The sequence below is a fragment of the Euwallacea similis genome, chromosome 8, assembly GCF_039881205.1.
Source record: "Euwallacea similis isolate ESF13 chromosome 8, ESF131.1, whole genome shotgun sequence".
Taxonomy (NCBI): domain Eukaryota; kingdom Metazoa; phylum Arthropoda; class Insecta; order Coleoptera; family Curculionidae; genus Euwallacea; species Euwallacea similis.
Genome location: NC_089616.1, coordinates 4207169 through 4234143, shown reverse-complemented (window position 1 = coordinate 4234143; position 26975 = coordinate 4207169). Strand labels below are relative to the sequence as shown.

General features: G+C 40.0%; 1 protein-coding gene across 9 annotated transcripts in view; it reads right to left on the bottom strand.

Annotated features, from left to right (window-relative positions):
- Antp (Antennapedia) overlaps positions 1–26975 on the bottom strand; it is a 123180-nt gene that overhangs the window by 6735 nt on the left and 89470 nt on the right. For 4 of the 9 annotated variants that reach the window (XM_066392170.1, XM_066392168.1, XM_066392172.1 and 1 more), the window contains 3 exons: positions 11791–11832; positions 5883–6363; positions 4913–5314 (listed from right to left, as the gene is read on the bottom strand). In XM_066392170.1, coding sequence (XP_066248267.1) covers positions 4913–5314; positions 5883–6192 — 712 coding nt within the window. In that variant the 5' untranslated portion in view covers positions 6193–6363; positions 11791–11832. Of the gene's footprint in view, positions 1–4912; positions 5315–5882; positions 6364–11790; positions 11833–25410; positions 25738–26975 lie in introns of those variants that run through there. The other 5 variants (XM_066392174.1, XM_066392173.1, XM_066392169.1 and 2 more) reach the window with 4 other exon arrangements.

Genomic DNA, 26975 nt, shown 5'->3' with positions numbered 1-26975 from the left:
TCTTAGCGGCCGAGCTGATTGTGATTGATTGCTGTTAATCTCTCGGCGAATTAACCTTCACGTTTTAAGAAATTACTACCGGCATGTTTGGTCGAAAAAATTCAGTTAAGGTTGGTTTTTGAATGACTGAGTAATTTGTTCGACTTCGAACGAGTCAGTAAATGCGATTGGTCCAAGTTCGTTAGTCTTTAGAGCATGGGAAACGGAGGAAGTTTGTGTGTAGTTGGGATTGCTCGCGAAGAAATCCTTGTTGCTTCAGTGAAATGGAATTTTGCACCGGACGCGTATGGCAGTAAACAAGAAATAAGTAGAAAATAATAAACACAAAATAAATATTGAGAAACGAGTTCCATCGGGCAGTTCGCCCAAGTCTAAGTTTGCCCAATAAAAGGGAACAATAACATGAATGGCGGCTTTATTTGTGTTTCCTTCAACTCCTAAAAATCCCTTTTCATCTGGAATTGAATAGGAGTTCTTGGAATGTATGTGCGCCGTCCAGCGGCTGAAACTAATCCTAAATTTCGAAATCTACCTCGAGCTCTAGACCGCCGAAAAAATGTGTAGAATTTTCAAATAACACACATTTCGGGATTAAACAACATAGTAGCAGATGCATTATTCAGGGACAGAAGAAATCCAAAAGGCCACATAAACTACGAGGACCCATAACACGCCCAAAAAGAGGATAACAAGTCTAAGAGATTTATGGAGGAGGAGATGCCCTTTAAATGAAGTTGGTGGGAATTCCTGAAACCGAAGTATCAGTTTTTTGTGACTTTTCCACCTGTACAACAAGACTATTTCTACCCAAAGATTTTTAGAAAACCAGCTTTTCAGTGGGCGCTTAAGACTCTCTCGTCATGGAGCAAATGCGATGATTACCTGATATGATAACCTGAACTGATAAAGGATCATTATGATCAGGGAAATGAGATATCAGAGAATGTTCCTGCAAATGTGTAATGCCGAAAAGTCGAAGATGTCAACTCAGGTATTGGCACCAGAAGGAACGTTTCCTTAAGCATCAGACTATAGATTTCAACGCTGGATGCCAAGATTTGCAAAGCTAATAGCAGTGAAGATTTTAGCCAGCAAAGGATTTATTAAGGATCTCAACCCTAAAACTGTCAAATGGATCAATCGGCCCTAATAAGATCTGTCACTTCCAACCAATCCCCAATAAACGAGTGCAACCACTTACCCATCACTTACTTCATCTTCAATGAAACCTCGAAAACGGTAATATGAAGGCTTGATACATCATAAAAGCAAACCACTGGAAAGCCATGGTAGTTCATCATGAGCAGACACAATGGGGCAATAAAAACGCGATAGGAACATAGAAATTTATGAAATCGACTGATCCATGACTCAATGAAAGGATTAAGTTGGAGGTTATAAGATATAAACATCCTTTGAGGATGTTTATTAATGGCGAACCTAATTTTGATACTCGTACAGGGCGGAACACGTTTGAACCTGAAAATTGCGCTGGATATACTCATATAAAATGACGAGGCAGTACCGGTGCTTCCTACTCGATAATAAGCCATTTGTAAATGACATCCATGTTCCTTTCTTGTCGCCCATGTTACAAATGTGTTCTAATTCTGGTCTCTGGTAAATGAGAGCCACCGAAACAGTTTCTCCAAACATTCGTGTATTATTAATGTTATATCAAGAAATATTAATAACGTCAGGGCGTTACGTATTTGTCATGTTGGAAGTCTTGGAAAAAACGCCAAGCCCCAGTTAATAACATTTCTCACGGAGAGTAAATAGACCATTAGGCAAATCGCTCTGAAGACACGGGTTTAGATTAATTCGAGGGGCAACTGTTCAAAAAGCTGTTGCACAAGCAGGTCACTCGCATTTGCTACAAATACCACCACGGAGAGAAAAAAGCCTAATTTCCATTATGGCGGACTGTGCAGAGGGATGTCGACCCACATCAAACCCATGTAAAAAAATCAGCTGCAGCAGGTGACTCAACGACATGGAAATTTAATTAAATCGGTCACAGTCTGACCGTCCTTTATGCTCGAACCTCCAACAGCTGAATAAACGAATGAATATCCCGAAAATGTAAAATGGAAGAAAGACCCTATTATTTCGTAGATTATACAATTGTGTGTCGACGCACAATACATGGCGATTTTTCATTGTCGTCCACGCTATTGTGGGAGAGCCGCCACTGATATCTCTGTTAGGATTTGATGGAAATGAAACGTTCGCTCGACGGTCGTTACTCATTTTTTAGTGTAATGAAATGTTAGATATGGCGTTTTTGTGGTGCTATTACAGACTTTGAATAATCGAAGTCATTAGGTGGATTATGGAGGAATTTTGAATTTGGTTCGAGACCGACGGGAACACTTAAGGCAGTGTCACTCATGGCGGAGGAGGAAGGTCGAACACGAACGTTTCCCTAATGCGAACGAACTAAAGCGTTCATTGAAAAACTAATCGTCGGAATGCCGTGTGAAAATATATGCAGAATTCCATGACCTTTTAATACCTCAGAAGCATTATTCCGCGATGTGCCAATCACGTGAGCCTTCCTATCCCCTTCAAGTAATGATCGAGGCCGAGGCAATTGAAGACGCGTTGTTTTTCGGCAGTTTTCCCGGAAATTCTGTTAAGGCACAGTTTCCGTTATCGAAACGACCGAGTTCGCTGGTTGACGTTGTTCAACCTCTGACCGAAATTGCAGTCGCCCATCGCCACATTTCTCTTGTTCTTAACCCTCGTGCTTCCTCCGAAGGTGCTGAACTGAAGAACTGAAGCTCGACCAAAGCCCTTTTTTGAGGCCGCAAACTTCGAACGCCGTGTCCAACTTGTTTGCGAGAAAAAACCAGTTAAGCAACCTCCCACATTGCCAAATGATAAAAGGCTATCCAGAAGCCGTAAAATTACGTTTAGAGCTGCTATAAAGTAACGATTAAACTAATAGAGCCTGAATTTACATCTGTTGGCAACCATAAGCACCGTAATAACAATATAACCGCCACGGTGTATGGACTACTTGTTGAGTTTGAATTTATGAACCGAGAACGGAGGGGCGCGGTGTTGTCGCGATTCACTCGCCAAAATCCTGAATTTGCCACGAGATTCTGAATGTCTGTGAACGGGGAATTGAAGGCAAAAGCTTCGGTCGAGCTGGGTGAGGATTGCACCATTTGAGGCTCAGAAAATTGAGAAAACAACGTTAGAAAACCTCATAAAAAATGTGGAACATCTTGGTTGCCTCAAGACGCTCGTGTGTACGTCACAGCTACAGCTTTATTTCTCTCATCTTATTACCACCAATTGAAGGATTAAAGCTACCCTATATATCAATCTGTACCCCATAGTTCCTAAATCAAAACCAACTTCCTAGAATACTCAACTTACTAGGGAAGCAGTTTTTGAGCCACCGTGTATCGTAGATGTTGATCTTGCCTCATGGAATATAGGTATATTAACGCCAAAAACACTAATCTTATGGATTCAAAGACTTCAAACCTCAGAAAGATACTTTCCATAATGCCAAACATTGGCCGGTCTTTGATAGATCTCCACGGGAATTATCCTCCGGATAAAATTGCCAATGCTTCGCCCTGTCGGCTCTTAGAAAACTAACATTTATCTGTAACAATGTGCGCGGATAAGTCAACCATTAATTTAATTAGTGGTTGATGGTTGGTGGTTAGGGTGAAATTACACTTAATGCACAAGACTTGACACAAACCAAAGGGCTTTCGCTCCATCAAAAAACTTTGGACTAAATTGCACTTAGAGCCTTCGACACTGAACTGATACTCGATGTTCGCATTTTTCCGTCTCTGAAGGTTCATAGCTCCAAACCTAAGGGCCTGTTTCAGCAACTTGGCAACAAGGCAGTTAAAAACCCTACTTCGTGCAAATCCGAGCACTCCCGACGCCATTAAATAAGCATTCCGGGTGATAAATGGCGACGCGTTGAGATTTGATAGTGCTGTAAATTATTTAACTCTTTTCAAGGGGTAATTATTAAGTTGTAATACCGAATTTAACGACTTTACGGCCTTGCCAGAGAGATATATTACCCGCACTTTATTGTCCTAAAGAGTATTGATCAAAACTTTGAGCATCATCACATCGACAACGGCCCAGCACATCTCAATAAACGCATGCATATTCAATTCAACAGTAAATGACCAGTTAATTTGAGGCCATAAATCATCTCAAGTGAGTGCTATTGCGGTATAATCTAATACCGTTTCGAGAAATATCAATTATTTAGAGATGCAGACCTAATTGCAGCTTCTTGTACCTTGCAGTTACCACTTTTACCATCAGGAGAACATGCCACAAACTTGCACAGCACCACTCAGGTCTCTGGTACCACTCTTCGCGAATACCGGCCATAACTAACCAGATTTTTGGGCAATTTTGCAAATAGGGCATGAACAGTGCGATGCAATAAACCTAAATAGCCCCAATACATCAAAATCCCAATACAGTGGTCTAACAGCTGGACACCCTTCACTGTCGGTTTCACAGACATTTCGCCCGCATAGTTTAATCTTTTGATTTAGTGTCTTTCTGCCTCACGATCTTCTTCTCACATGGTGATACAACACGCATCTTTCTGATAGCTCTAGCATATTTCAACTCCGAGATAAATTAGTCCAGATCATAAGGAAGGAAACTTGAATTAACGAGGATTACAGACAGATGAAGAATGTATTAATTCTCAAAGCTTAAAAGCATCAATAAATCCTTTTCACTGCGGGATTGTACCTTTATCGAAACCCTACCAGGTACCTAAATTGAGACATCCGTCTTATGCAAAACTGCATCAATAGAACCCCATAAATCTATCCATTGAAGGGCTGTCAAGATTTCACCTGACTCCCAAGAATTACGCAATAAAAGGTTTTTCACTTACCGAACTGACTTCTCATCCAAGGATACAACGGACTAGGCAACGAAGACGAAGTGTTATTCGAGGGTTGTTGCCCTTGCTGCTGCCCCTGCATCGGGGGTTGCTGATGGGGTTGTTGATGCATGTTGGGGTTCTGCTGTGCCCCATACATCATATGCTGCTGCGGATGGTGCTGCTGGTGGTGCTGGGGGTGCTGCTCCTGCATATGGTGGCCCATGTGCAGGTTTTGGGAGGTGTCCAAAGGGGGGCTTCCGGTGGGGCCCAGGACCCCATTTTGCGTCACCGCAGCCGCTTGGAGCTTACAACTGGCGTAGACGACGGGGGTTTGGTGGCCGTTGGGCGCCGCTGTGGTACCCATGTGGCCCATATTGGTCGGACTGTCCGGTCGGTAACCTGGTACACAATCTAGTGTTAGACAAAAGTTGGATTCAGTTACAGAAAAAGGGGGTTTCTGGAATTTTTAGAACTGTCTTGAACATTGGTCAGAATGGGTGGCTCTAGCTTAGTCTCTAACTCGCAGAGATCGTCGAAGATTCAGAGATTTTCCAAGGCCAGGTGCCCTTATGTAGCTTCCCTTGCATCCAATTTTTTTCATATGAACTAGCTACGTTTGAAACTGACAATTCGATAAGTTCGATGGAAAATCTCCGAACTTTGGCTGTCCCTGTAAGTATATGAAATCGTCTCGCTTAAAGAAATCTAAAATTCGTTTATTATGTTATACTTGGCCAGTAATTTAAATCATTTCTTCAAGAAGATTCCAGACATTTCCAGGCAGTTCACTCTAGCATCAGCATAATTTGCTCGAAAATTTTGACCATTTTGACGTTAATTTTGCAACAAACTGAGCGACTGAATGTATCCAAAGAAGTAACAATCAACAGTTTAATTTCACATCTCTAACTTGAACTAACCTGATAACTATCCCCCATCTAGGTAGGTTTCTTAGGGTTAAAAAAGTAGTGAAATTTACCTTGACTTCCGTCCATTTGCTGCGCATTGTAGTATCCAGCATTCCTAATATCCATTCGGTCGTAGGGTGGAAACCGTGGATAGGGCATCCCCTGGGGTGGCTGTCCCGCAGCCGGAGGCCCCCCATAGTGATGAGGTGGTATTCCCTGCCGCAGCCCCACCACCGAGGGATCCCCCGCACACGCCGAAGGATCAGTCTGCACGGCTCCACCACCTTGAGGTACCTGTCCATAGTGATGTTGCTGGTGTTCCGCTGAGACGACACCTCCATTTCGCATGTCCGGCATGTAGTTGGCGAAATACGAACTCATGCTACTAATTTCGAGTTTGGATCACAGAATTTGTAACGAACTTCCGGGTGTGCACTGGTATCACATCAGACGGCACTTTGAACGCACTAGACGAGCACTAATTTTGAATGGTACCACCACGTGCGCGAATTTTCCTTAGCCAGCAACACAAAAAACTACTGTCATAAAGCCCTGAAACAAGGAAAAATATGCGTTAGTGTCTTTCAGTTTTTCCTGCATGGTGTTAATTGAGAGAATTATGGACGAAGTAATGTTTATGAGGCGTCAAATATTTTGCAACGAGACGCCTAGCGTGATTAGTCTAATTTAAGGCAATTGTTGCACGCTGGTACAGAGCTGCAACACTGTGCACTTTATCACCAAGTGGTGACGCAAGTTCACCTGACCATGTTTACATTGCGATCACCGAGAGTCAACTGTGTTTAAAAATCAGAAAACTCTGCCTGACAAAATGAATGACACATGATGTAAAATGGAACTTCATAATTAGGTTTCACGCTCAATATCCAGATGTGTCCGGGATTGGAACACTTGCTTTTAGTTAGCCATGGTTGTTGTTTCCGAAACCAATGAATTTTTGTCAGTCCCTGATCGAGATTAATTGGCATTTTCACGATCTATTGAAATTCTTTTGCCAACTATGAGAGGGCTCGGATGCCGCACTGGCATCTGACTAATCGGCTCGGGAATAGCTTCGCGACGGGTTCAGTTTAATCGTGTTTGGGAGAGTTGAAACTGTTTTGTTCTATTTATCACAAGCTTTAAACAAAATTAGATGGAAATTCCAATGAAGGGGATTAATGGAGAGGGTCCATACCAATCGATGGAGGGCCGAAAAATCGAAGGTTTCGTCCAGAGGAGATCTGACTGAATGCCGAAACGCTTGAGGTCTTCATCGAACGTCAAGTGGCCATTTAAACTAGAGAGATGCTCGCAATAACAATTAATTTGTTTAAACGCGGATCTGTTCATAATGGCGAAGGCGCCCTTCGCGCGCCCAAACAAATTTATAAAGAAAAGTAGCAATAATGGTGAAATTTGTCCATTTTACGTCCCGTTTCGATCTCCCTTTAAGTTTCTGAGATACGGAACTCCACTGACATCCATTTCCGCGATTAAAGGTGTCTTCGAAGCAGAGGTGCTACAGACTCTCCCAGTTTCTGAGATACAAGATCGCCGTAACACCCATTCAATGGGATGAATCCAACTTCTATATTCCCATAGATTCCATATCTCTCTGCAAAATTGAATTTTAATGAAATAGCTGTATAATTATGTGTATCATAGGCAAATATATTTGTGGCGCCATTGTCGAGGACAATTCCCGCATTGTTTTACCGGTCGTACGAATATTAATTGTCCCCCAGCTCCGACGGCCGTCGCACCGCTGAAACCGACGCCATTTACACCTCACCCTTGCTTTCCGTTCAAAACACACCCCGGAGTGCCAAGTTCTTTGATTAAATTAAAAGTTGCCTCCCCGCGGGGTTCCCTCACTATTTACATGCAAATCTCATTTCAAGCTTCACCCAATTAATGCAGGCTTGAATGGAAACCGGTCGGACTGGAATACACATCAGACTTTTCCTAATTATGCATAAGGGGTTGGAATGATCGGCGTATCAATTAAGCCAGCCCTCAGGTTTTGAAAGTTTTCACTTTTAGGGATGAAATATATCAAATCCGGGACGCCGTCAGTGTTCAACTCTCCCGTCGCCCATAAATCCAGGCCAGGAAGTGAAAACAAAAAGCGGGAGAGAAGAGCACACACAGGGTACATCAAAACATGTCTGCTACTGCTGATGGTAGATGGGAGAGTAAAAACGTCATTGGCGTCGAATCTACTGAATTTTGATTTATTGGCCGCAGGAGACAATGGGATGGTTTAATTTATGCTGCAATCATAAACAATAGAACTGAGGAAAAAAGAACACGTGAATATGATACTAAGAGAGATGGGCAGTGGCCTCTAGAAAACACACGTTCGGCGAAGCACCTTGAGCATCATTAAGCGGAAACTACTCCAAAGAAAATGAAAACACTCAAAGGAGGAGGTACCGGTATCTGCTATCGTGAAAGAATAATCCTGGCAAGTTTCACGAACTGAAAAACCTCAATCATAACAAAATCTCCCCTTTAAGTAGATCTATTTGCTCGACAAATTGATCCAAAATTAATCGATTGACGTGATTATAGTACAGGCAAATTCGTAAAGAACAAACAAGAACAAATTAACGTCTGAGGAGATGCGCCTCTGGCTAAAGCAGCTCGATGATTATCAGTGGTTTTAGAACATAAGAGACGAGCTGATAAGAGCTCCTCACCAAGAACGGCAACTAACGAGGAAAAAAAACACTAAATTCGAAAAAAATTGCCATTTTCATTGCTCCTTTTTTACAACTTCTGTTTTTTGGTTTCGAACTCGTAATGATTTCTCTCTTGCCGGAATCGTTAACGCACGTTACGCTTTGTTATTGGCATTTTCACTGATTGAAAACCTGAGGCGTAATCAGATGGAAATTCAAAACGTTGCGCTCCACAAGCCTTCGCGAACCTGGTTGTAATTTCTCCTCTAATTTCTGAGATACTTTCGCGCCACCTCAAGTGGCTTCGACCAACAGAGGAGCCTCAAATGGGACAGTCTGACGCTACTAATCGCCCTTTGAGCTAAGTGTAAACCTACGCCTATGACATCCCAGGAGGAAAAAACGATTTCGACAAAAAAAGCCCAGTCATGCCATTGGCGTCACAATGGCTGCCCCTAACGAATTACATGTGTGTGCGAGTGCGGAACCTTTTAGCTTGACAAATAGCCCCACATCCAGGACGGAACAAAAAGCGAACCGATGCAATCACTTTCCCTTACGCCTAAGTAAACATTCTTTTCAATAGGGAGTCCCTGGGAGATTAGAAAGCTTCCGGGATATTCATCTGGAAGTCTTAATTTAGTTTCCAGGAATGAGCGAGAGTACAATCTGAAATTTCTCCGCCCATGCTTTCATGTGTGTACCTTCGGAATGGTGCGAAACTCTATAGCAGTAAACAATCAATATCTCAGAAACGGATTGGGAAATGACGAAAATCACATAGTTCCCGGTCTTTATTAGGTATTCATGGAGTTGGAGGGCTTATAAATCACATTCGTTGAACCTGAAATTTAGGGGGAATATTAATATTAGCGATTTTAGCCGCACTCCATGGGAGAACCCTATTACAGATTACCATACGTATAAAAATAAATTTCTCGAGTCAAACCGCTACCATCATCATCAAAGATTCTGCAGCATTAACATGGCGACTAACAACATGCAAAGCGTAATTAAAACTAATGAATTAAACATTATTTTAATCGCTCCCCGAGTTATTAAATGAATTGATGACGCATTGAGTAAGTTTCTTCAGCATCAGAGATAACGATTGTATCTTCTTAATTCAAACATCCTGTCAGATTTATGCGCGATAATCCTCTTCCTATATATGTTACATTGTAACGCTAAAATATCTCGAAAACCGACCCGAGACCGGTTTGGGCTGAAATGCCTTTCGTGTCGATCCCATCAAGTCGATTTGTACGCCCCTAACGGGTAATAGTCCAACTTTTTACAGACCAATCAGGCAAAAGGTCGGTAATACAGCTATCTTTAAAGGCCGTTAAAAAAGATGTCCACGGTCCAAATTCGACTGCAGATTCCTTTACACCGTTACGGATGACTGGATTTTATATCATCAATTGAGCGAACGGCACAGTCAAGTCCTATAAGGAAGTTGGCGGTGGCTGCAAACCGTTTCTGCGCTTCAAACGAAAATGGGGCAGAAATTCCAAAGAACAAAGGTCAACTGATAGGGCGATTAGCCCGGAATTTAAATGGACCTAAATCAGAAAACAATCTGTGCCTGGGTCCGGTACCGGAAGCGAGATAAATCCGGGCGTTTCTCTGCACTTTCCCGGTACTTCCGCTCTCCCGATTACAATTCAGATTTAACACAACTACACAAAAGTGCCGGCGGCCGATAAATTTATTGCCCACAGACCCGCTCTTATTGAAATGCGAACTTTCGGGTTAAACTTCCAAGTCTTATTAATAATTCTTGGATGTTGTAACAGCACATAAAAAGCAATGTCTCTTGAGCAACCAGCCAAGTTTCTCAAAATTGTACATACAAGCCTTATCTTCAGCATCTAACACGACTGAGTCCATAAAAACATTCCCAAGATTACGAATCGAGGCGAAAGGTCAAGAAAAATGCTTGACATGAGCATTAATGTCAGACCAGTTCCATGATGTATGTATGAGCTTTCTATGGACGGTTATTGAAGTGTTCTTGGAAGTGGGCCTAAAAACAAAGACGTCTCGGATTCTATGAAGTTATATACGAAATTCTTGCTTCTAGATGCTATCGCTGTATGCTGGTGGAGAATCTAATTTAGATCTCCCAGGTTGATTAGTAAATAGAGCTTAATTTACAGCTTTTTCGTAATATAAGTACCCACAATTTCGGGTGCAAATTCTGCCCAGATTGAAGCGAAGGGGAATGATAAATGCTTTCATCATGGGAGATTAAAGCGATCGATTTCAATTGCATTTCAATGGTCGTCCGATATGCAAAGCAGTAAATCACAGCAGCGGTGGCCACTATCGGCTGGTTCAATGAATACAATGCACGTTTGCGTCTGTTTCGTGTCAAATTAGTTGCGACGAATTTTTACTTAAGCTCTTATCACCAAAAAATTCGAGTCTTTACCATGCAATTTTACACGTAGGCACCAGGCTTTGCATACGCTTGAGGATCACCACTATCTCCTAATAAGTGCCGCTATCACTAGAATTTGTTATTTTTTGACGTGTGGAGTAACTGATTTATGGGCTGACCTTTGATGACCTTCGCATTTCGTTAGTGACCTTTGTTTTGATAATGAGAATCTTAACGTTGGGTAGTCGAGGAATCAATAAACAGACCCCTAGTGGTCATCGATTTGGTCATATTGAAAGGCACTATACAATTTGTGTTCACCATTTGGTCCATAAAGGTTGCTTTGGCATTCAAAACTGCGGATTTTTAGGATTTTAGATTATGTGTTTATCAGACAAGAAATCATACTTGGGGTTGCTGTTCCCATCGCCTTTTCAATCATTGGAGTCTCTGAGACGTCAATAGGCGCGGAGACGCGAAACTCTTAATAAAATTAATAAAAAGAGACATTCTAATTATCAAAAGATGGCGGTGGCACTAAATCAAGCTTAACATTATTAACGTTTTGATTATTATAACATGTGACAAATTCTTTATTCTCAAAATCGTCATAAAGCTTCCAAGTAACTAGGCAGTTGTTTAATGCAATTATTCCATTCTGTATCGACCTGGACATGTAATACATAAATATTCACCCAACGTGCCCCTCGCAATCATACGCCGACAGGTTGTCTGGGTCCAAAGGATGCCTTCAAAGAATATTCTATTGAAATTCTAGACAGCAGCACATTTTTGTTTATAAATGAATTCTTTGGCTGCTTTATGAGCTGACTAATAATTCTCGAAATATTAATATTTATTAAGCGTGGGTATATTAGGTATATTATAATTCATCATTCAACTTACTTTCATCATTTCTTACTTCGCCCAGAGATTAAAGCTTCTCACCTGAAAAAAACATTTACTATTAAGAATAATCGCAAATACCCATGGAGCAAGTATTAAGTGCAGAGGGCTCATAAAACGGTTTAAACCTTCCCGCGCGACATCACCACCATCTATCAAACGGGCCATAAACTATTAAACAAATCCACGTGGCTGCCTCAAACCACGTGCAAGCAACGTAAATTCTTTTCGAGGTCAAAACTGCCGTTCATCACCCCGAGATGGCAGAATAGGCACTTTAAATCCATTTGCCAAGAGGAGTTTTAGCATCCGTTGCTCTTCCCACTCACGCTCACATTAACCGCTTCCTTTTTTAACTTTCACAAAAGCCGTTCACACAGTCAAACCTCGCCAAAAAACATAAATACGTATCAATAGAGACGCCAGTTTAATGATGTGCTAATTATAGTGCGAGCCATGCGAAAACTGCGAGATTCGAAAGGAACAGTGGGGGGCTAAGGGCAGGCTGAAAGTAGGAATGATTGACTGAAGGGTGGAGAGAAGGGTGGGGTTTGCCCTATTCGGGCAAAGGGAAAAATTCAAAACAATCATGGCTGCCATCCATCATCATGGCTCCTGTCTAACGGGCGATGGCTTCAGCTCGCCATAAATTTGATCGGATTGAATTCTAGGAGATATGGTTGGGTCAAAGTTTAAATTATATATTGGAGGTCTACACAATGAGTGTCGCTGGTTTTGCGCAGTTGGTATATTAGATTCACATCATTTTGATAAGAGGAAAAGAAGCGGCGATGATTGAAGCCTATGTGGCATTTTTGTGCCCACCAACCTGCTCACTTAAACTGCAATTTATGGCCGTTTTAATTTTTCCAAACAGCTAAATTAAAAAAAACCGCCGCACTAGTTAAAAAAGTTGTATTGCACCATCTACTTCTCCTATATTATTGTTTATAAGTGATAAAATTATTTTTTCATTCAAATTTAAGGCTGTTAAAGGATAATTTCATAGAATTTACTTCCTTTTTTTTTATAAAATAAAGATGATAATTTTTAGGTATTTTGCAGCAGTTTACATCCAAACGTACTGTGAACCGATTTGATTTTTTTGAATAAACCTTTTTACTTTTTGTTTTTGCTTGAATATATTAAGAAGAAAAGAAGAAATTTATTTTGTTATTTCGTTAAAATGTTCGCCATTTTTTTTAAACAAAATTTTACTTTTTTATAGTACGTTTTCAATTTCGTATAATTTTTTAATCGGATATCATAAGAAACTTTCCGGTTTGCTCAAAAAATTCAATTTTTCACAATGCATAGGCGAAAAAAAAAATTTGTTGGTGCGCCAGTTTTTTTCCGTTGAGTTTATTAGGGAGAATTGAGGGGGCTGAAGACATTCGGAAAAAAGATAGGTTGCGGATAATTTCCTTAAAAACGCCCAGTCCATCATATCTAAACCAACTTGAACTGAATTTAAATGGAGGATTTACCGATTCCCCCACTTCGCTCCGTCGGAATTTTGATTATGCAGAATGGCCAGGATAAGGCCACTCTGGACTGAAATCCGTAATTGAAAAACCTAACTGAATTGTTGTTGATTTTTAGAAGGGAATTTTTTAGAGTTTGACCGCGTGATAAACAGTACTTTTACGGCACTTTCCAAGCCAATCCGCATGCAGCAGGGGGCCTTTTCCTGTTAGTTTGCCAACAAAAACCAAAAATAATCTCCCCCTCTTTCCTTGCACCAAGAAACAGTTGCTTAATTCACCAGACCTCAGTTATTTTTTCTTATGTCATAAAACTCTAAAAATATGGCGAACCCAGAGTTGAAACACAACACTCGAAAGATCACAGACATTTTTAGGATGCCTCATTAAGATGTGACTGATGATACCAGCTTTAAATCACGCGACTCCGATTTTCAAGCAGACAGTTAACAGCAATCCGAAAATAATTTAATAAATTTTGTTAAGGAGGATTTATTGCTGAAAATTGTTCAGCGTTTACTATAACACATTCCTCCCAAGAATTTTCAATGAAGAATTTCCGGAATTGTGGTCGCGAAGTCGCCCGCACTGACCCCAACCCACTTAATCAAGAACTTTCCGGTGCTTTGTCATTAAATAAAAAAATATATTTTGCTAAAGCAGGGGCGTAGGTATGGGTGGACCCAAGCAAGGCGTACCTAAGTCAATATACTGTATATATTTGTTTCTTATTAAACAGCGAATAAATAAACATTCCATCCGTCTATCTGCACACTATTTTGGGAAGCCTCGAGCGTGTTTAAATAATCATGTGTCGAAATGTTGAATGAAATTATTAGCAATATGGTTTTGATATTATGATGTGTAAATAGTGTCACTAATATTTATGCTACACCAGTGGGAATTCTGCTTTTAATTAGATTTATTGGCTCTCATGGGCAATCGGGAGGATGAATTTATTCAGAGTGGAAGCGCCTTCTTGAAAGAGCGGCTATAAATTATCTAAATAAAAAAAAAGTCCTGGATAGGCCCTTGCGGCAGACAGGGTGTAATTATCGGTCCAGTCCACATGAGTTGAGGGCTGCTGATTCGGCAGCGGATGGCGATTTGCCCAAAATCCATTCTCCGATAAAACGTCGTCATAATTCTTCCTGATGGATGACATTTGATTCCCTTTACCTCTCAGTCCCAAAAACCAACCAACTAAATACCACGCCTGAAGGCAATTTTTCAAGACAACAAACCTAGATAAAGACATTAAAAGACCATCAACTCCCGGTGTTTAAAATAACGCCAGTCGAGTAACTCAATCCTCCGAACTTCGATGGCTGCTCTGTTAGCTCCTCCTGATAGGCCGGAATTAAGAACCGTCATTAATCAGTGACGGCTCATATATGCGTCATTCGGACGGCCACGTTAAAAGTAAACTTGGGCACTTAACACTTCTTGTGCAACTCAGGTAAAACTTCCAAGAGCAGGGGAACTTTCTAATTCTCATAAAGCGTTCCCCGCATAGATGTTTAAGTTGTTTGACCTTTTGTGTTTTGCATAATCTTCGGTAACTTTTATTCTTCAATTTCTGAAAGAAATTGGGTCAAAGCAGATAATGGTTTTGTTTGGAAAGGTGTCTTTTATAGTACCTCGAAGGCCATAAATCGTCCCCGCTTTAACCGTCTTCCTAGACCTCAATGATTGTGTGAGGGCGCAACGTTGCCTTATCTATATTTGTCCCACTTGTTCTCAGGCCCAAACAGTGAAATTGGCTTTCGGAAGTAATTAAATTTCATAATTATTGTGTACCTCGGCTTTCTAAGGTGTAATTATTAACGTGTAATTTTCTCTCAGTAAATTTCTCGCGAACACGCCAACATTTAATTCTTTGCCTCAGCGAAATTAAAATTATGTTGTAATAGTATACAGATTAGCTTGAACGGTTCTATTATGTACAGCAACCTTATGCTAATGTGCTTATAGGACTGTTCTCATGCATAGAAACTCAGGCGAGTCGTTCTTATTATAGTCTCAGCCAAGAGGAACGAAGAAGGGGAGTGGGGTGATAACCTGGCTGGTATGGTCTGGCGAACTGGGAGAAAACCCGGGAAATAACCGAAAAATTTTAAATCTGCCAACCACGATCCATCTACGTATCGTGGGTCCTGGGACTACGATAGCAAAACCATCAATCGCAGACAATCGACTTAAATGAATTCCGGTCGGATGCTACGTGCTGGGCCTCGCCGGCTGCAGCCAACGGTGCGATCTGCGCTGGTGCCGCACCGTGGAAGCCACACTTTAGATAAGCCAACTTTCGAACTACCTCACAAAACCAATCTGGCAAAGCGACGTCCAGAGACATATTGCTCCGTCCAGTTTTATGAGATAAATCGATTTTAATTTTTAAGCCAGCTCGAGAGAGAACTCGGATTTTGATACGCTCCTGAGCTTTGCGTGTCAAAGGGCAGTCTCAGCCAGCAGGTGGGTTCGAGTTAGGGCTTGCACGGTACAAAGGGTAGAGGTGGGGTTAAAACAAGCAAAACTCCAAACCTCGTAAGGAAATCACGCATGGTTTTCGGCCTAATGTATACGTATCGTTCCTTAATTGTGGCAATTTGTTATTTCTGCTTTATGTGGTTAATTGGGCTTCGTCGAACCGCTTTCCAGTCCACAAAATAGTACGTACTCCAAACCTACAATAGACTATCGTGTCCGTATATATCAACTTTCACACCTATCCGGTGTAAACAACCCATTTTTCATGTCGTCGCATTTTCCTTGATAATTACGTCTGGCATTGACCTAAGCAATTATTTATTATTATTATTATTACATAAAAGTGATACGGAGGACGGGTTTTTTCGTGAAGAGATAGCAGTAATTTCTAAAACCATAGCGAATTGAATGCTAAAGCCGCTAACACCATGGGTATTTAAATTATAATTCAAACATAATAGTCGCAAATGCGGCCGTAAATCATTCATGGCCGATATCCATTTACCAATGAATTAATTGTTCGGATCGGTCGAACGTTACCAAACCGCAGAACAATATTTCCGACCGTGGCTCTGAAAGCGCAAATTATAATTTTCGGGGAGGGTTTGAATTAATTAGTTTTTTAATTATTTGCATTGATCCGTAAGTGCCAACTTCGCATGATAAGGGAAGACTTCCTGACAAGCGGAAGTATGGCCAATTACCGCCCACATAATGCATTTACGTACTTAGTCGCTGGGCAGCTGCGCTTAGTGATGTGTACTTAAATATCATACGGGAAACTATTTTATAACGCACACCTAAATGGGCACCTACTTAATTTTGCTCGGTGTTTTTTTGTAATAAAGTCCTAAATAAATTCAGAAGTTTGTCGAAACGTTGTTATAATTGGTGAGTAGTTGATTGCAGCCCATATGTGGCCCGTACAGTGACCGGCAGAAAGTACGCGCCATATGGGATTCTTTTAATTTGAATTTATCGGAACATTTTATTCTTGACAAAAGTTCGTGTATTCCTGCAAACTTAAAACGCAGTTTGCAAAGTTTGTATGTCTCATTTCATATGGGGGAGATTCAAAAATTATGAAAATGACTCGGAGTAAAGTGCCTTTATTTTTAATTTTAGAGGAAACGTATATTATGAACAGTTGCTTTGAACTAAAACACAAGCCCAGCAATAAAGTTTCAAGTTTCTATTCTATAAAACACTTTTTCGGATTTTTTATGATTTACCCTGTAGAGAAAATAAAACAAATTTATTTAATGTGTCAGTTTCGTTTCAGAGAGGACTAAAAAATACAAATAATACTATTTGTTCTCTTGTTTATAGATCATAAAAAAATTCGAAAAAGTGTTTTATACAGTATGCCCCAAGTAAGTATGAACAGCGTGGAGATCTCGGAAACGGCAATAGATACAAAATTGTTTAAATTAGGAAAAAGTTGCGAAATTTAAAGCAAATTAATAATTTGTTTTCATGCCGGCTGAATTCTGAATTGTTACGAAGATGTTCATAAATAAACGAATTTGGAGGTTATACTATATATACTTATATATACTATACATACTTTTATACATTTTACATACTATTATACCAGTTGTAATACATGGCTGAAAAGGGAATTTTATGACGATTTTAAACATGAAAATATTCGATACCGCGTCCGTATGAAAATCAAGAATTTAACAATTTATCTTCACAAGTAAGAATTTAACGAGAAAACTAGCAACACTGCTAAGCTCTCAAAAAAGTATGTTAATAATGTTAAACTTTTATCCCTCTAACTGTAACCGTATAAGAGTCATTTGCAAAAAACCAAAACCGCGAAATTCGTTATTTTCCGAATATCTTCGTAACCATTCGGAATTTAGCCGGTATAAAAACAGATTATTAATTTGCTTTAAATTTTTTCCTAAGTTAAATCATTTTTTACCTATTACCGTTTCCGAGATCCTCATGCTGTTCATCCTTATCTGGGACAGACTGTATGTAAGAGAAACTTGAAACTTCATTGCTGGGTTTATTTTACAATTCTAAACAACTTTTCATAAAACATGTTTCCGCTAAGATTAAAAATAAAGGTACTTTACTCATGAGCCATTTGCATAATTTTCGAATCTCCCCCATATGAAATGAGATATACAAATTTTGTAAACTGCGTTTTGAGTTTGCAGGAATGCACAAACTTAATAATATTTTCTGATAAATTCAAATAAAAAAAACATACGGTGCGTACTTCCGCCGGTCAATGTACGGAGTGTCTAGAACTGAATCGCAAATTCACGAATATTCAGGGGGTTCCATTTAGAAAAACAAAAGATATGCCCGTAACTTATTTTTGACAGGCCCCGTACACAAAAATTATGCGTCATACAGCTCCTAAACGCATCCTACACTTTTTATACGAATATCTCCCCTCTATCTACAGAGGTTGTCAAAATAATGGCTGTAACATTAAATCTAGGACACCCCGTACATTTATTTCACATAAATAATACATCATTCCGATTTTTCAAAGCGGAGGAAACCGAAGTGTCGGATTTTTGTAAGAGATCGCAGTTTCTTCTTGTGGCATATCAGCAGCCCATTAAACTGCCTCTAACCGAACATACTTAAAGCAGGCACTATGAAAATCGAAAGACGAGTCCATCTAGGCATTGCAGCAGATGACAACTTTATGTGTGGTGAATCACAAAATGATTAATGCCGTCAAGTAGGGAAAGAGGCGAATTTGGGAAAGTACGCTTAAGACAATTATGAAGAGAAGGCACGAGAAATAGGAAGGATACAGATCGTTCATTGCATGACTATTTCAAATTTCTTAGGGGCATTTCTATCAGGTCTGGCAAAACGATAATGGATAGATGGAATCTGATTGCACGTTCTTGTGCGACAAGATATCATGATTCCATCGTTTAACGGCCAAATTGATTCGTTTTCGTTACACAGGGTGATTTGGAAATTTGACGTTTTTTTTTAAATTCCGTTACCTTTTCAGTTTTCACAAAAGTGAAAATGCTCTCCACCAGATTTTGTGACGTAGAATGCAACAGCCTCTTCCCTTGTCTTCCGATGGTTTGGCCACGATAAATAAAATAAATATGTATTTACTTGTCTGCCTTGAAGAAAGCCACTCAAAATTAATGCTTTAACGGTTAAACACTAAATCTGCCTAAAGTGTTTTTTAATGGAACACCTCGTACATTAGTAGTAAATGGGCAAACGACAGACGACCAACCGGAGAATCGTTAAAGTTCCGATTTTACAAGAAACTAGACGCAAAAATTCTTAATTCGCAATTCTCGGATGCACGCCACTGCCAAGACCTCTCCGCACGTCCCCCCGCCCCAACCATAACCATAATCTCATTATCTTAATTCCACCTTTGTAAAATTATTATTTGAAATTAGGTTTGGTTGCTTTCCCATTGCCTGACTTAAAATTTGCTGTCTGCGTTTGATCGATAGCCCTGCCAAGTCTGACACGAACGAAAATCCCTCAAAGGCAATTCCGAATTCCGGCCGATCTAGCCTCACAGAAACAGCATTAGACCTTGTGTATACAAGATGTAAATATTTTATGCAAAATTATGATAATACAATCTGCTATTGTTGATTGCAGGCCCGATGACATAATAACGAAAATGTTGCAGCCTTGAGGTTATGCAACAAACGCCATTTTTGTGTGGTTATTAAAAGCAGCAGGAATTCCCAAAGTGGACGGTCCAATTTATCAATTTCAGCTTTCGCAGGAACGACATTTTTGTGTTACACTCCACCCTTTTATGTGGTGTATGTGAGCATATCCAGCAGCAGCACCAGCAGCAGCATTAGCAGAAACCGTAATATATGAAGGGCACCCCATTGTTTGCTCTTTTATTTCGTGTTACGTATACGGACCACATTAAAGAGATGATGAATGTCCGGTTTTCGTATCACGGCCGTTACTTTTTGATGCATTACGCCAGAGAACTGCAGATGCATTATCTTGTCAACAGACTCCGTATAATACACTTGTCACGGTTGTGTCTCTTTGCGTGCTGAGCACTCTGTCTGGATATAAATAATTGCTTTACTTTAGGTTTTGGTGGGTTTCCAAATTTTCAAACTGTGATTAATTGCCGGAACATCGGTAAAATTAGTCGGCAGAACTGGAATAAAGGTATGAGTACTAACTGCTGCCCACCGAGAAGCGTTTAACTAATCTGGCTGGCTATTTTCCAATCAGCATAATTGTACTTAAGACAAATACAAAGCTCCTTCCTAATTGGAATCCGAAACAGCCGCTTCTGGACTGATTACCTTACGAGTACTTTTTCGCGGCAGGAACGGACTGAGACAGAAACGATGTCAATCACCACCGCGACCTGAGGAAAACTGGGGGGCAGCCCTTGCCAGAACCTGGATCCGGTTTAGTTACCGCCTTTGGGGCCAGTCTTCAAATTCTTCAAAAAAATGCTTTTCGCAAACTTCCCCATTGCGGCAGTCTCCTATCATTTTCTTTTTCCTGCGGACGGCGCTAGGCCGATCCTGATTGGAAGTTTCATAAATAAGCATGTAGGAAGCTTCTCCAATAAGGAATCAATTTGAATAATAATTGTTTTTAATTTAAATATGCAACATTTTGCCGGGTTGGCAATAAATTTCGTTGTAATTAGAGATCTGACAGTTCGGGTTCTTCTTTGTAGAGCACTCTCAATGGGGATTGGGCCATGCATATGCATGTCTCATTATGCCAAACTTTGTATATGTAGAATGCGATCAGGAGGGTCCATAAATCATCGGATGTTTTTGAGGGTGAGTGCGTGTTTATCCAAATGAATTGTTTTTCTCTGCGATTTTTTGCAGGCAGATGTAGTGGTTGACTTTGATTTTTTTAAATTGATTTTTATGAGTAATTCTTGCCAATGGGATTAAGTCCATCTGTAAAAGGATCTCGGCGAAGTTGGAGCTAAAATTGATAAATTAGTCGCTGCGGGTTGGGCGGCTCGGCGGTTACGGCAGAATGCGATGAAAATCGGCGGAACGCCGCAAGCCACCAAATTACAACGTCCCCGACAATAATTTTAACTTTTATAATAAACCCGAGAACATTCATTTTCCCTCCGTTAAACTCACGATCTTTCAATTACGCTGTTTACTGTCTCTTTATTGCTCCGCAGGTGGCTCTTACTAAATAATACCACGAAATGGGCCTAAAAAAGTAATTATTCTTAACTTTTTGCTAGTCCGTTTTTCCTTGGCTCTTTTATAGCAACTTGGAAGGACTTGAGCGATTTGAAAATGCTGCAAACTGCCCCCGTCTCGACATCATGGAGAGCATTATAGGAAGACGCAGACAAACCTAGTTCTAAGCAGGAACGAGGCATTTTTCTTCCATCCTCTCGTTGAGATGCCACGCTTGTTCTGCCGAGTTCCCCTCTGAAGATCCTGCAACTAGAGATTCCTCATCATCCTGTCTATCTTCTTCCCTCGATCGAGCAACTTGCACAATAGCCTCAATGAAACTTGAAGCGGTTAATATGAGTTTTCATTCAAATGTGTCTCAGATACCTCTTCCAATTCTCTCCTAGAGACGTCATATCTTCAAAGCAGTTAAATATAGAGATATGTAACTAGAAATGATCCTCGTGACGTTGGCTTTTCAACAGAAATTGCTTTTGGCCAGAGGAAAGTGAAACTAATTAAGTAAAATTAAACGTTTTAAATAGACTCCTTTTGAAGCTCTCTATCGCTGAAACGGATAGAGATGGAAATAGGCACGTGCACATTACAAATTATCCTGATGACATACATCCTGATATGGAGTGGTGTATTTCAACACTCGACTTTTCGTTATCAAAAGGGCGAGATGACTATAAAAGTACTATTTTTCTAAACGGACATGTTGGGATTATCTATGCACACATATCTCTGAAATATTTGGTTGCATTTGTTGGACGAAAGGCCGCCATTGACTATCCTGCCTGTTTGCCGTTATTTTTATGCGCCAAGCGCTTGCGCGATTGAAATTTTGCAAGAAAGGAAGTACCAAAGTGTAAAAACGATGCTACGTCTACTTTTTCTAGGTCGTTGGAGGGGTATAGACAGAAATATACCAACTGTCGCCCTGTACGCTTTCAACAGTTCATGCACAAAAAAATGTATTAAAAAAAAAAATTAGCAATTGGTCTCATCACCTTCCTTGGGTCAAAGCACAGTGTGCAAGTAAACCGTTTGAAATTACAGTAATTTCGAGCTGAAGCTCCATAAATTACTTCAAACAGTGGCCAGCTAAAAAAAACATCTCGATTACCTTCGGCTTGGGCACTTTGCTCTCAGATATCTCTTTTTGTCCCAATTTGTTCATCGCTGACCACCTACCTGAAATCGAGCCCTTTCCGACCAAATTGGAATCTGCTCTCTTTTCGTCCTAACCATTACCGGCAACGGGATATGCAATTTTAAAATAGAATACGACTTATCCTAAATACCAATCTCAATACAGGCAACTAACTATCTCAAGCTGCAACAATCTGCTTCGACTATCTTAAGTAAGAACAAGTTCCAGCCATTGCAGACACTGTTATTAACACCATGGCCATTACTAACTTCGCATTGGATCGGCCGGGCTAAAAGAAATTAATTAGTCGCAATTACCGACTCTTATCAATTGGTGTTATCGTCATGTAAATCGACCGGTACCATTTGTGACGGAATTGTTAACTAGACGCTTGTAATGAATAAAAAGTGTCTCGTACATTCACTTATTTGAATGTTTATCAACTGTAAGTGAGGGAAGTTTGTTGTGTAATCGACAAGAAAAGTGCGTTGTGGTGGGTCAATGCAGGCGTTTTGAGTACTTATTAAACGAACACTCTGTATAAAGTAACACTAAAAAGTGAAATGTTCACTTTATTCACTTTTCAGTTTTTCCAAAATTCAAGCCGAGGCACTCTCGTGCTCTTCTGGACTTAACTTGGCTATCTCTGTATTGAGACCTTATCGGTACTGTGGTATCTCTCTTTATGCCAGCACACCCTTTACTTAGGCTTATCAATAGCTCTCCTCCTCTTTTGAATAGGCCATTTCTCTGGTATCACAAAATGCTTAAAAGCCAAATCAAAGCTTTATGTGATTCTCATTGGCGTCTGTGGTTTCCACCAACGTTATTTCTTCCGGTAAAACTATTTCAGCATCGTTTATTAAGTAAGTACATAATCGCGGAATCTGCAGGAGACTTATGCACATAGCAAGACCAAGACGAAGATAATGCTTAATTTTGTAAGACCGACCCTATGAGGCTATGAAGATATCATCAAGACTAAAGAATATGCTGCGGCATTGTTTTCATCATCAGTGGTTTGGAAACCAAACTTTCTTCCTAAGAAAGATTTGTAATGAACTTTAATGTTATTTGGTTCAATTATCGGTTAAATAACATGAGAACCATTGAGCGATGGTGTTGGGAGATATGGTTCTTCTTATCAAGTCAAGATGGTTGATAGCAGATAGTTTAAAAATATAGAAGTGTTGATGAAACTTAGTCGAAAAGCTAGTAATAATCCTTTTATGAATAACAACTACATCTTGAAACAAAGTCCAGGGTCTAGTTTACACAGGACGTTCTGAAAACGTGTTGAATTTTGCCAAGTAAACCCGTTTTCAATTCGATTTCAATCTCTTTTCTTTCCTTCAAGGTCGATTGAAATTTTACTTAAAAAAAAAAAACTTGAAAAAGAATTAAAAATTAGCGTGGAATCCCCACACAAATTTCAGTGCTGAAATTGTATCCAAAACGCCTTCAACTCACTTGGACACGCAGGAACTGCTTTCTGCTTTAGATGAAGACCTATTTTATAATGGACTGTTGATGACATCGATGTTATAGCAATAAAACTTACTGAAGAGGCTGTGAGAAATGTATAAAAGCCTAAAAAGCGACGTTGCAGGGAACTTTTTGTCTGATTTGAAATGATAACAAAATTGTTACACCGCCTAAATAAATTAGGTTTAAAACCCCTGACTGACCCATAACAATAAGCCCCAGTTAATATTTTATTTTTACGGCTTGTATGTGCCAAAAACTAGTCTTTAAGATATTAGGAAATCACAAAATCTCAATTATTTTAATCACTCAAAAGCTCCTTTAGCTTGGAAGAATTCCGAAAATAACATTTCTCCTTGAGATTTCCCTCATCGCACTGGGTCTTTTACCTGTTCTCTACGGAATTTTCAGTATTGCTGGCCTGATATGAATGATCATAATTATTATTATGGCATTTTTCCTCGAGCAGTATTTTGCCTTTCACACAGTCAGGAATGTTCAACCATGAAACAGATTTTTATGTAATCAATTTCAAGAGATACAGGGCAATATGTTCATTAGTGATGAATGCTACAGGGTGCTTTTAGACTTTTTAAGGTAGACACTTTTATCACTCCAAGAGCTTAGAGGAATGGCTGTTAGGCCGTGAACAGCAAGAAATTGGAACCATTAGAGTCTAGAAGGTCAGAAAGTCAAGCATAATAGCCACACTCGAAGAAGGGAAAGGAGCGCTAAAGGAAGTAGCAGAGGATTTAAAATTTTTAATTAAGTTATGTTAGAAGAGTTACTGGAAAGAGTTAATGAAGAATCAAGAAAAAATGTGACAACTGATTGGAAATTTGACAAATAACACACAGTAATAACAAATTGAAGATAAATTATAACAAGTGCGATAAACAGATTTAGAAAAGGTGGTAGCAACAGGAACGCTCAAGAGCGTTTATGCGTGAGCCAAAGAAGAAATTGCGAACGATGGTGTGCCGAGTCGCATAAAATGGGGTTGCAGATAGTAATGAGACGGAGAGGGAATAAGCAAACGATGAGAACTAAAATTGGTTTTAAACCATGAACTTTTTAAAAAATTCAAAAATTTCGATTTCGTTTCCTCGGGTGCGGATAGGAAATTAAAAGTAACGATAAACGTCCCCTTGAAAGCATTTTTTATCAGCTTACTGTCGTTTTTTATCAGCTTACATGACCGGGTTAATTTTATTTTTACGACCTCCTTTTTTCTATGTAGAAATGCTCATACCAGACATCTTTATTTTTGATGTATTAGTAAATGGGGAAAAAATTAGCAATTGAGAGCTGCTCTTGCACTTTCATCGCTATTTATCCGTCCCATCAGCCGGCGTTTCGTCATGTTATATTTATTTGATTTTGAGGGTGCAGGCCTGAAAAGGAAATTCGCAGGCTTCCGACTGCTGGTGCATTAAGCCCCATTTCCCCTGGCATCAAAATAACTGAAACTTATTTTTTTCTTTCACCACCATACTACTTAATCGCGATTAAAATCGCCTTAACTTATAATAATAGAGGATATTGCGCGCGATTTCCTGCTCCACTGTGGATTTCCTTTGGATTTTTTTTTGTTCGCCAGGCACGTGTAAACGCCCTCAAAATAATGCGGGCAGTGTTCTACTTTAATACTTATGCATATTTATTTAAAATTTTCAAATGCTTCAACGCAACCCTAAGGGCCTTTAATTGACACGTTAACTCTGCACATCTGGCCTATTATTGGAGCGCGCATATATTTCATGCATAATTTTGAGCACTACATTGAACTACTGTGAACCAAACAGGTTCCTCCTTTGCTCTTGAAACAGGCGAAAATTACCTGTTGGCATTGCCGACATGTCAATTGAAGCGATCCGAATTCTTCGGATGGCGGACCACACAAGTCTTGAAGCGCGGCATTTTTGAAGTTTCACCCACTTAATTGGTCACTCTAATCACCCTCTTTGTCGCACTTAATTCCGTTCTTGTTGTGTCTCTTCTTTGCGAAACGGAGCGCGGAAAACGCGACGCGACTTCGAAACTGACGATGGAGGTAAACTGTCAAAAAATCAAAGAGGAGCGAAACTAATGCGAGAGTGGTTCGTCACTCTGTACAGTTTGCACTAACAGCTCATTGGTCGAATGCTCGTAATAGCACTGGGAGCCTGTCAGCATATATTCAGATATCACGAGAACTGGGCGCACGCACGCCCGTCTCTCTCCTTCGCTCGCTCCCACTTGTTGCGCGCCCGTTCGCTCTCTCTCTTTTTACCAGATGAAAACCGTCTCCTACCTCCCTGGTTATTTTCAGTAATTCCTACAACACTTTGGCCGATACGGATGATTTTTATATGTTGCCGCGATCCGTATTATCATTATGTGCCAATGAATGACTGAACGAGCTTTGTGAAGTTTTTATTGGGTGAGCGATTGTTTATTTTAGAGCTTTGAGGTGACGGGAACACGTAAAAATTGAACGAAACGTTAGTCTGAGTCAACCCGCATGACATGACCAAACCACAAAGGCACTCATGGACTACTAACCGAGTTGAGTTTTTGTCATTAAAACGGACATAGATATAACGTGTCATGCTGGCTTCACAAATCAATATAATTGGAATAGAAATGGTCGTACTAACAAGCTCTAGGAATTTTCTAGATACAGTTTTTGTAAGGGTATTGTGGATAACATGCTCAATAATGAGTACCCATGAACGGCTTAATTTAATTAAGGAAAGATAATGCCAAGGGAATGAACAGAATTTGTTCTCTCTCTCTCCCTCTCTCTTTCAGGAGTCTCTGGGATTAGTTTAATTTTCTATTTCAAACCCTTCCATGTCGCTATCGACAGAAATGTGTTCTTCTCGGTTGCGCCGTGCTGACCAGAGAATTTCGGTTAATTACTGGAGCTTTCAACATTTATTACGCAGGGTTTTTAATAACAATATGCCATTCTTCCAAGGGCAAATTAAGGCCTGATGCAAAGCAAAAACGTTTATGCAAATTTATTTCGTCCCTTGCTCTAATCTCAATTGCAGCCCTGGAATGCTTGTGGGAGCATGCTGCTTTCGCCTTCATTTGATCCTCAAAACTTAAAGCCCCGCACTAAAACTTTCTCTCAAGGGCAAATTCTCGAAAGTGGAATTTCAAAAAAAATCTTGAAAATCTATTAAATTTTGATGGTTTTTAAAATATTTTTATTTAAAAAACAATTTTTCCCCGACGACAACTTTTAGAAGTGCGGAAATTTGAAATTCTTCTTAACAGCCATTTCAGCAGTCCTTTGCCGCTGCTTTCACTGATTTTTCTGAAGCTTTTCGATTTACCTTCAGATGATAATTTGTAAAAAATGATAAGAATTTAAAAAACGTTCATATTTGCGAAAACTAACTTTCGTCCTAGCCT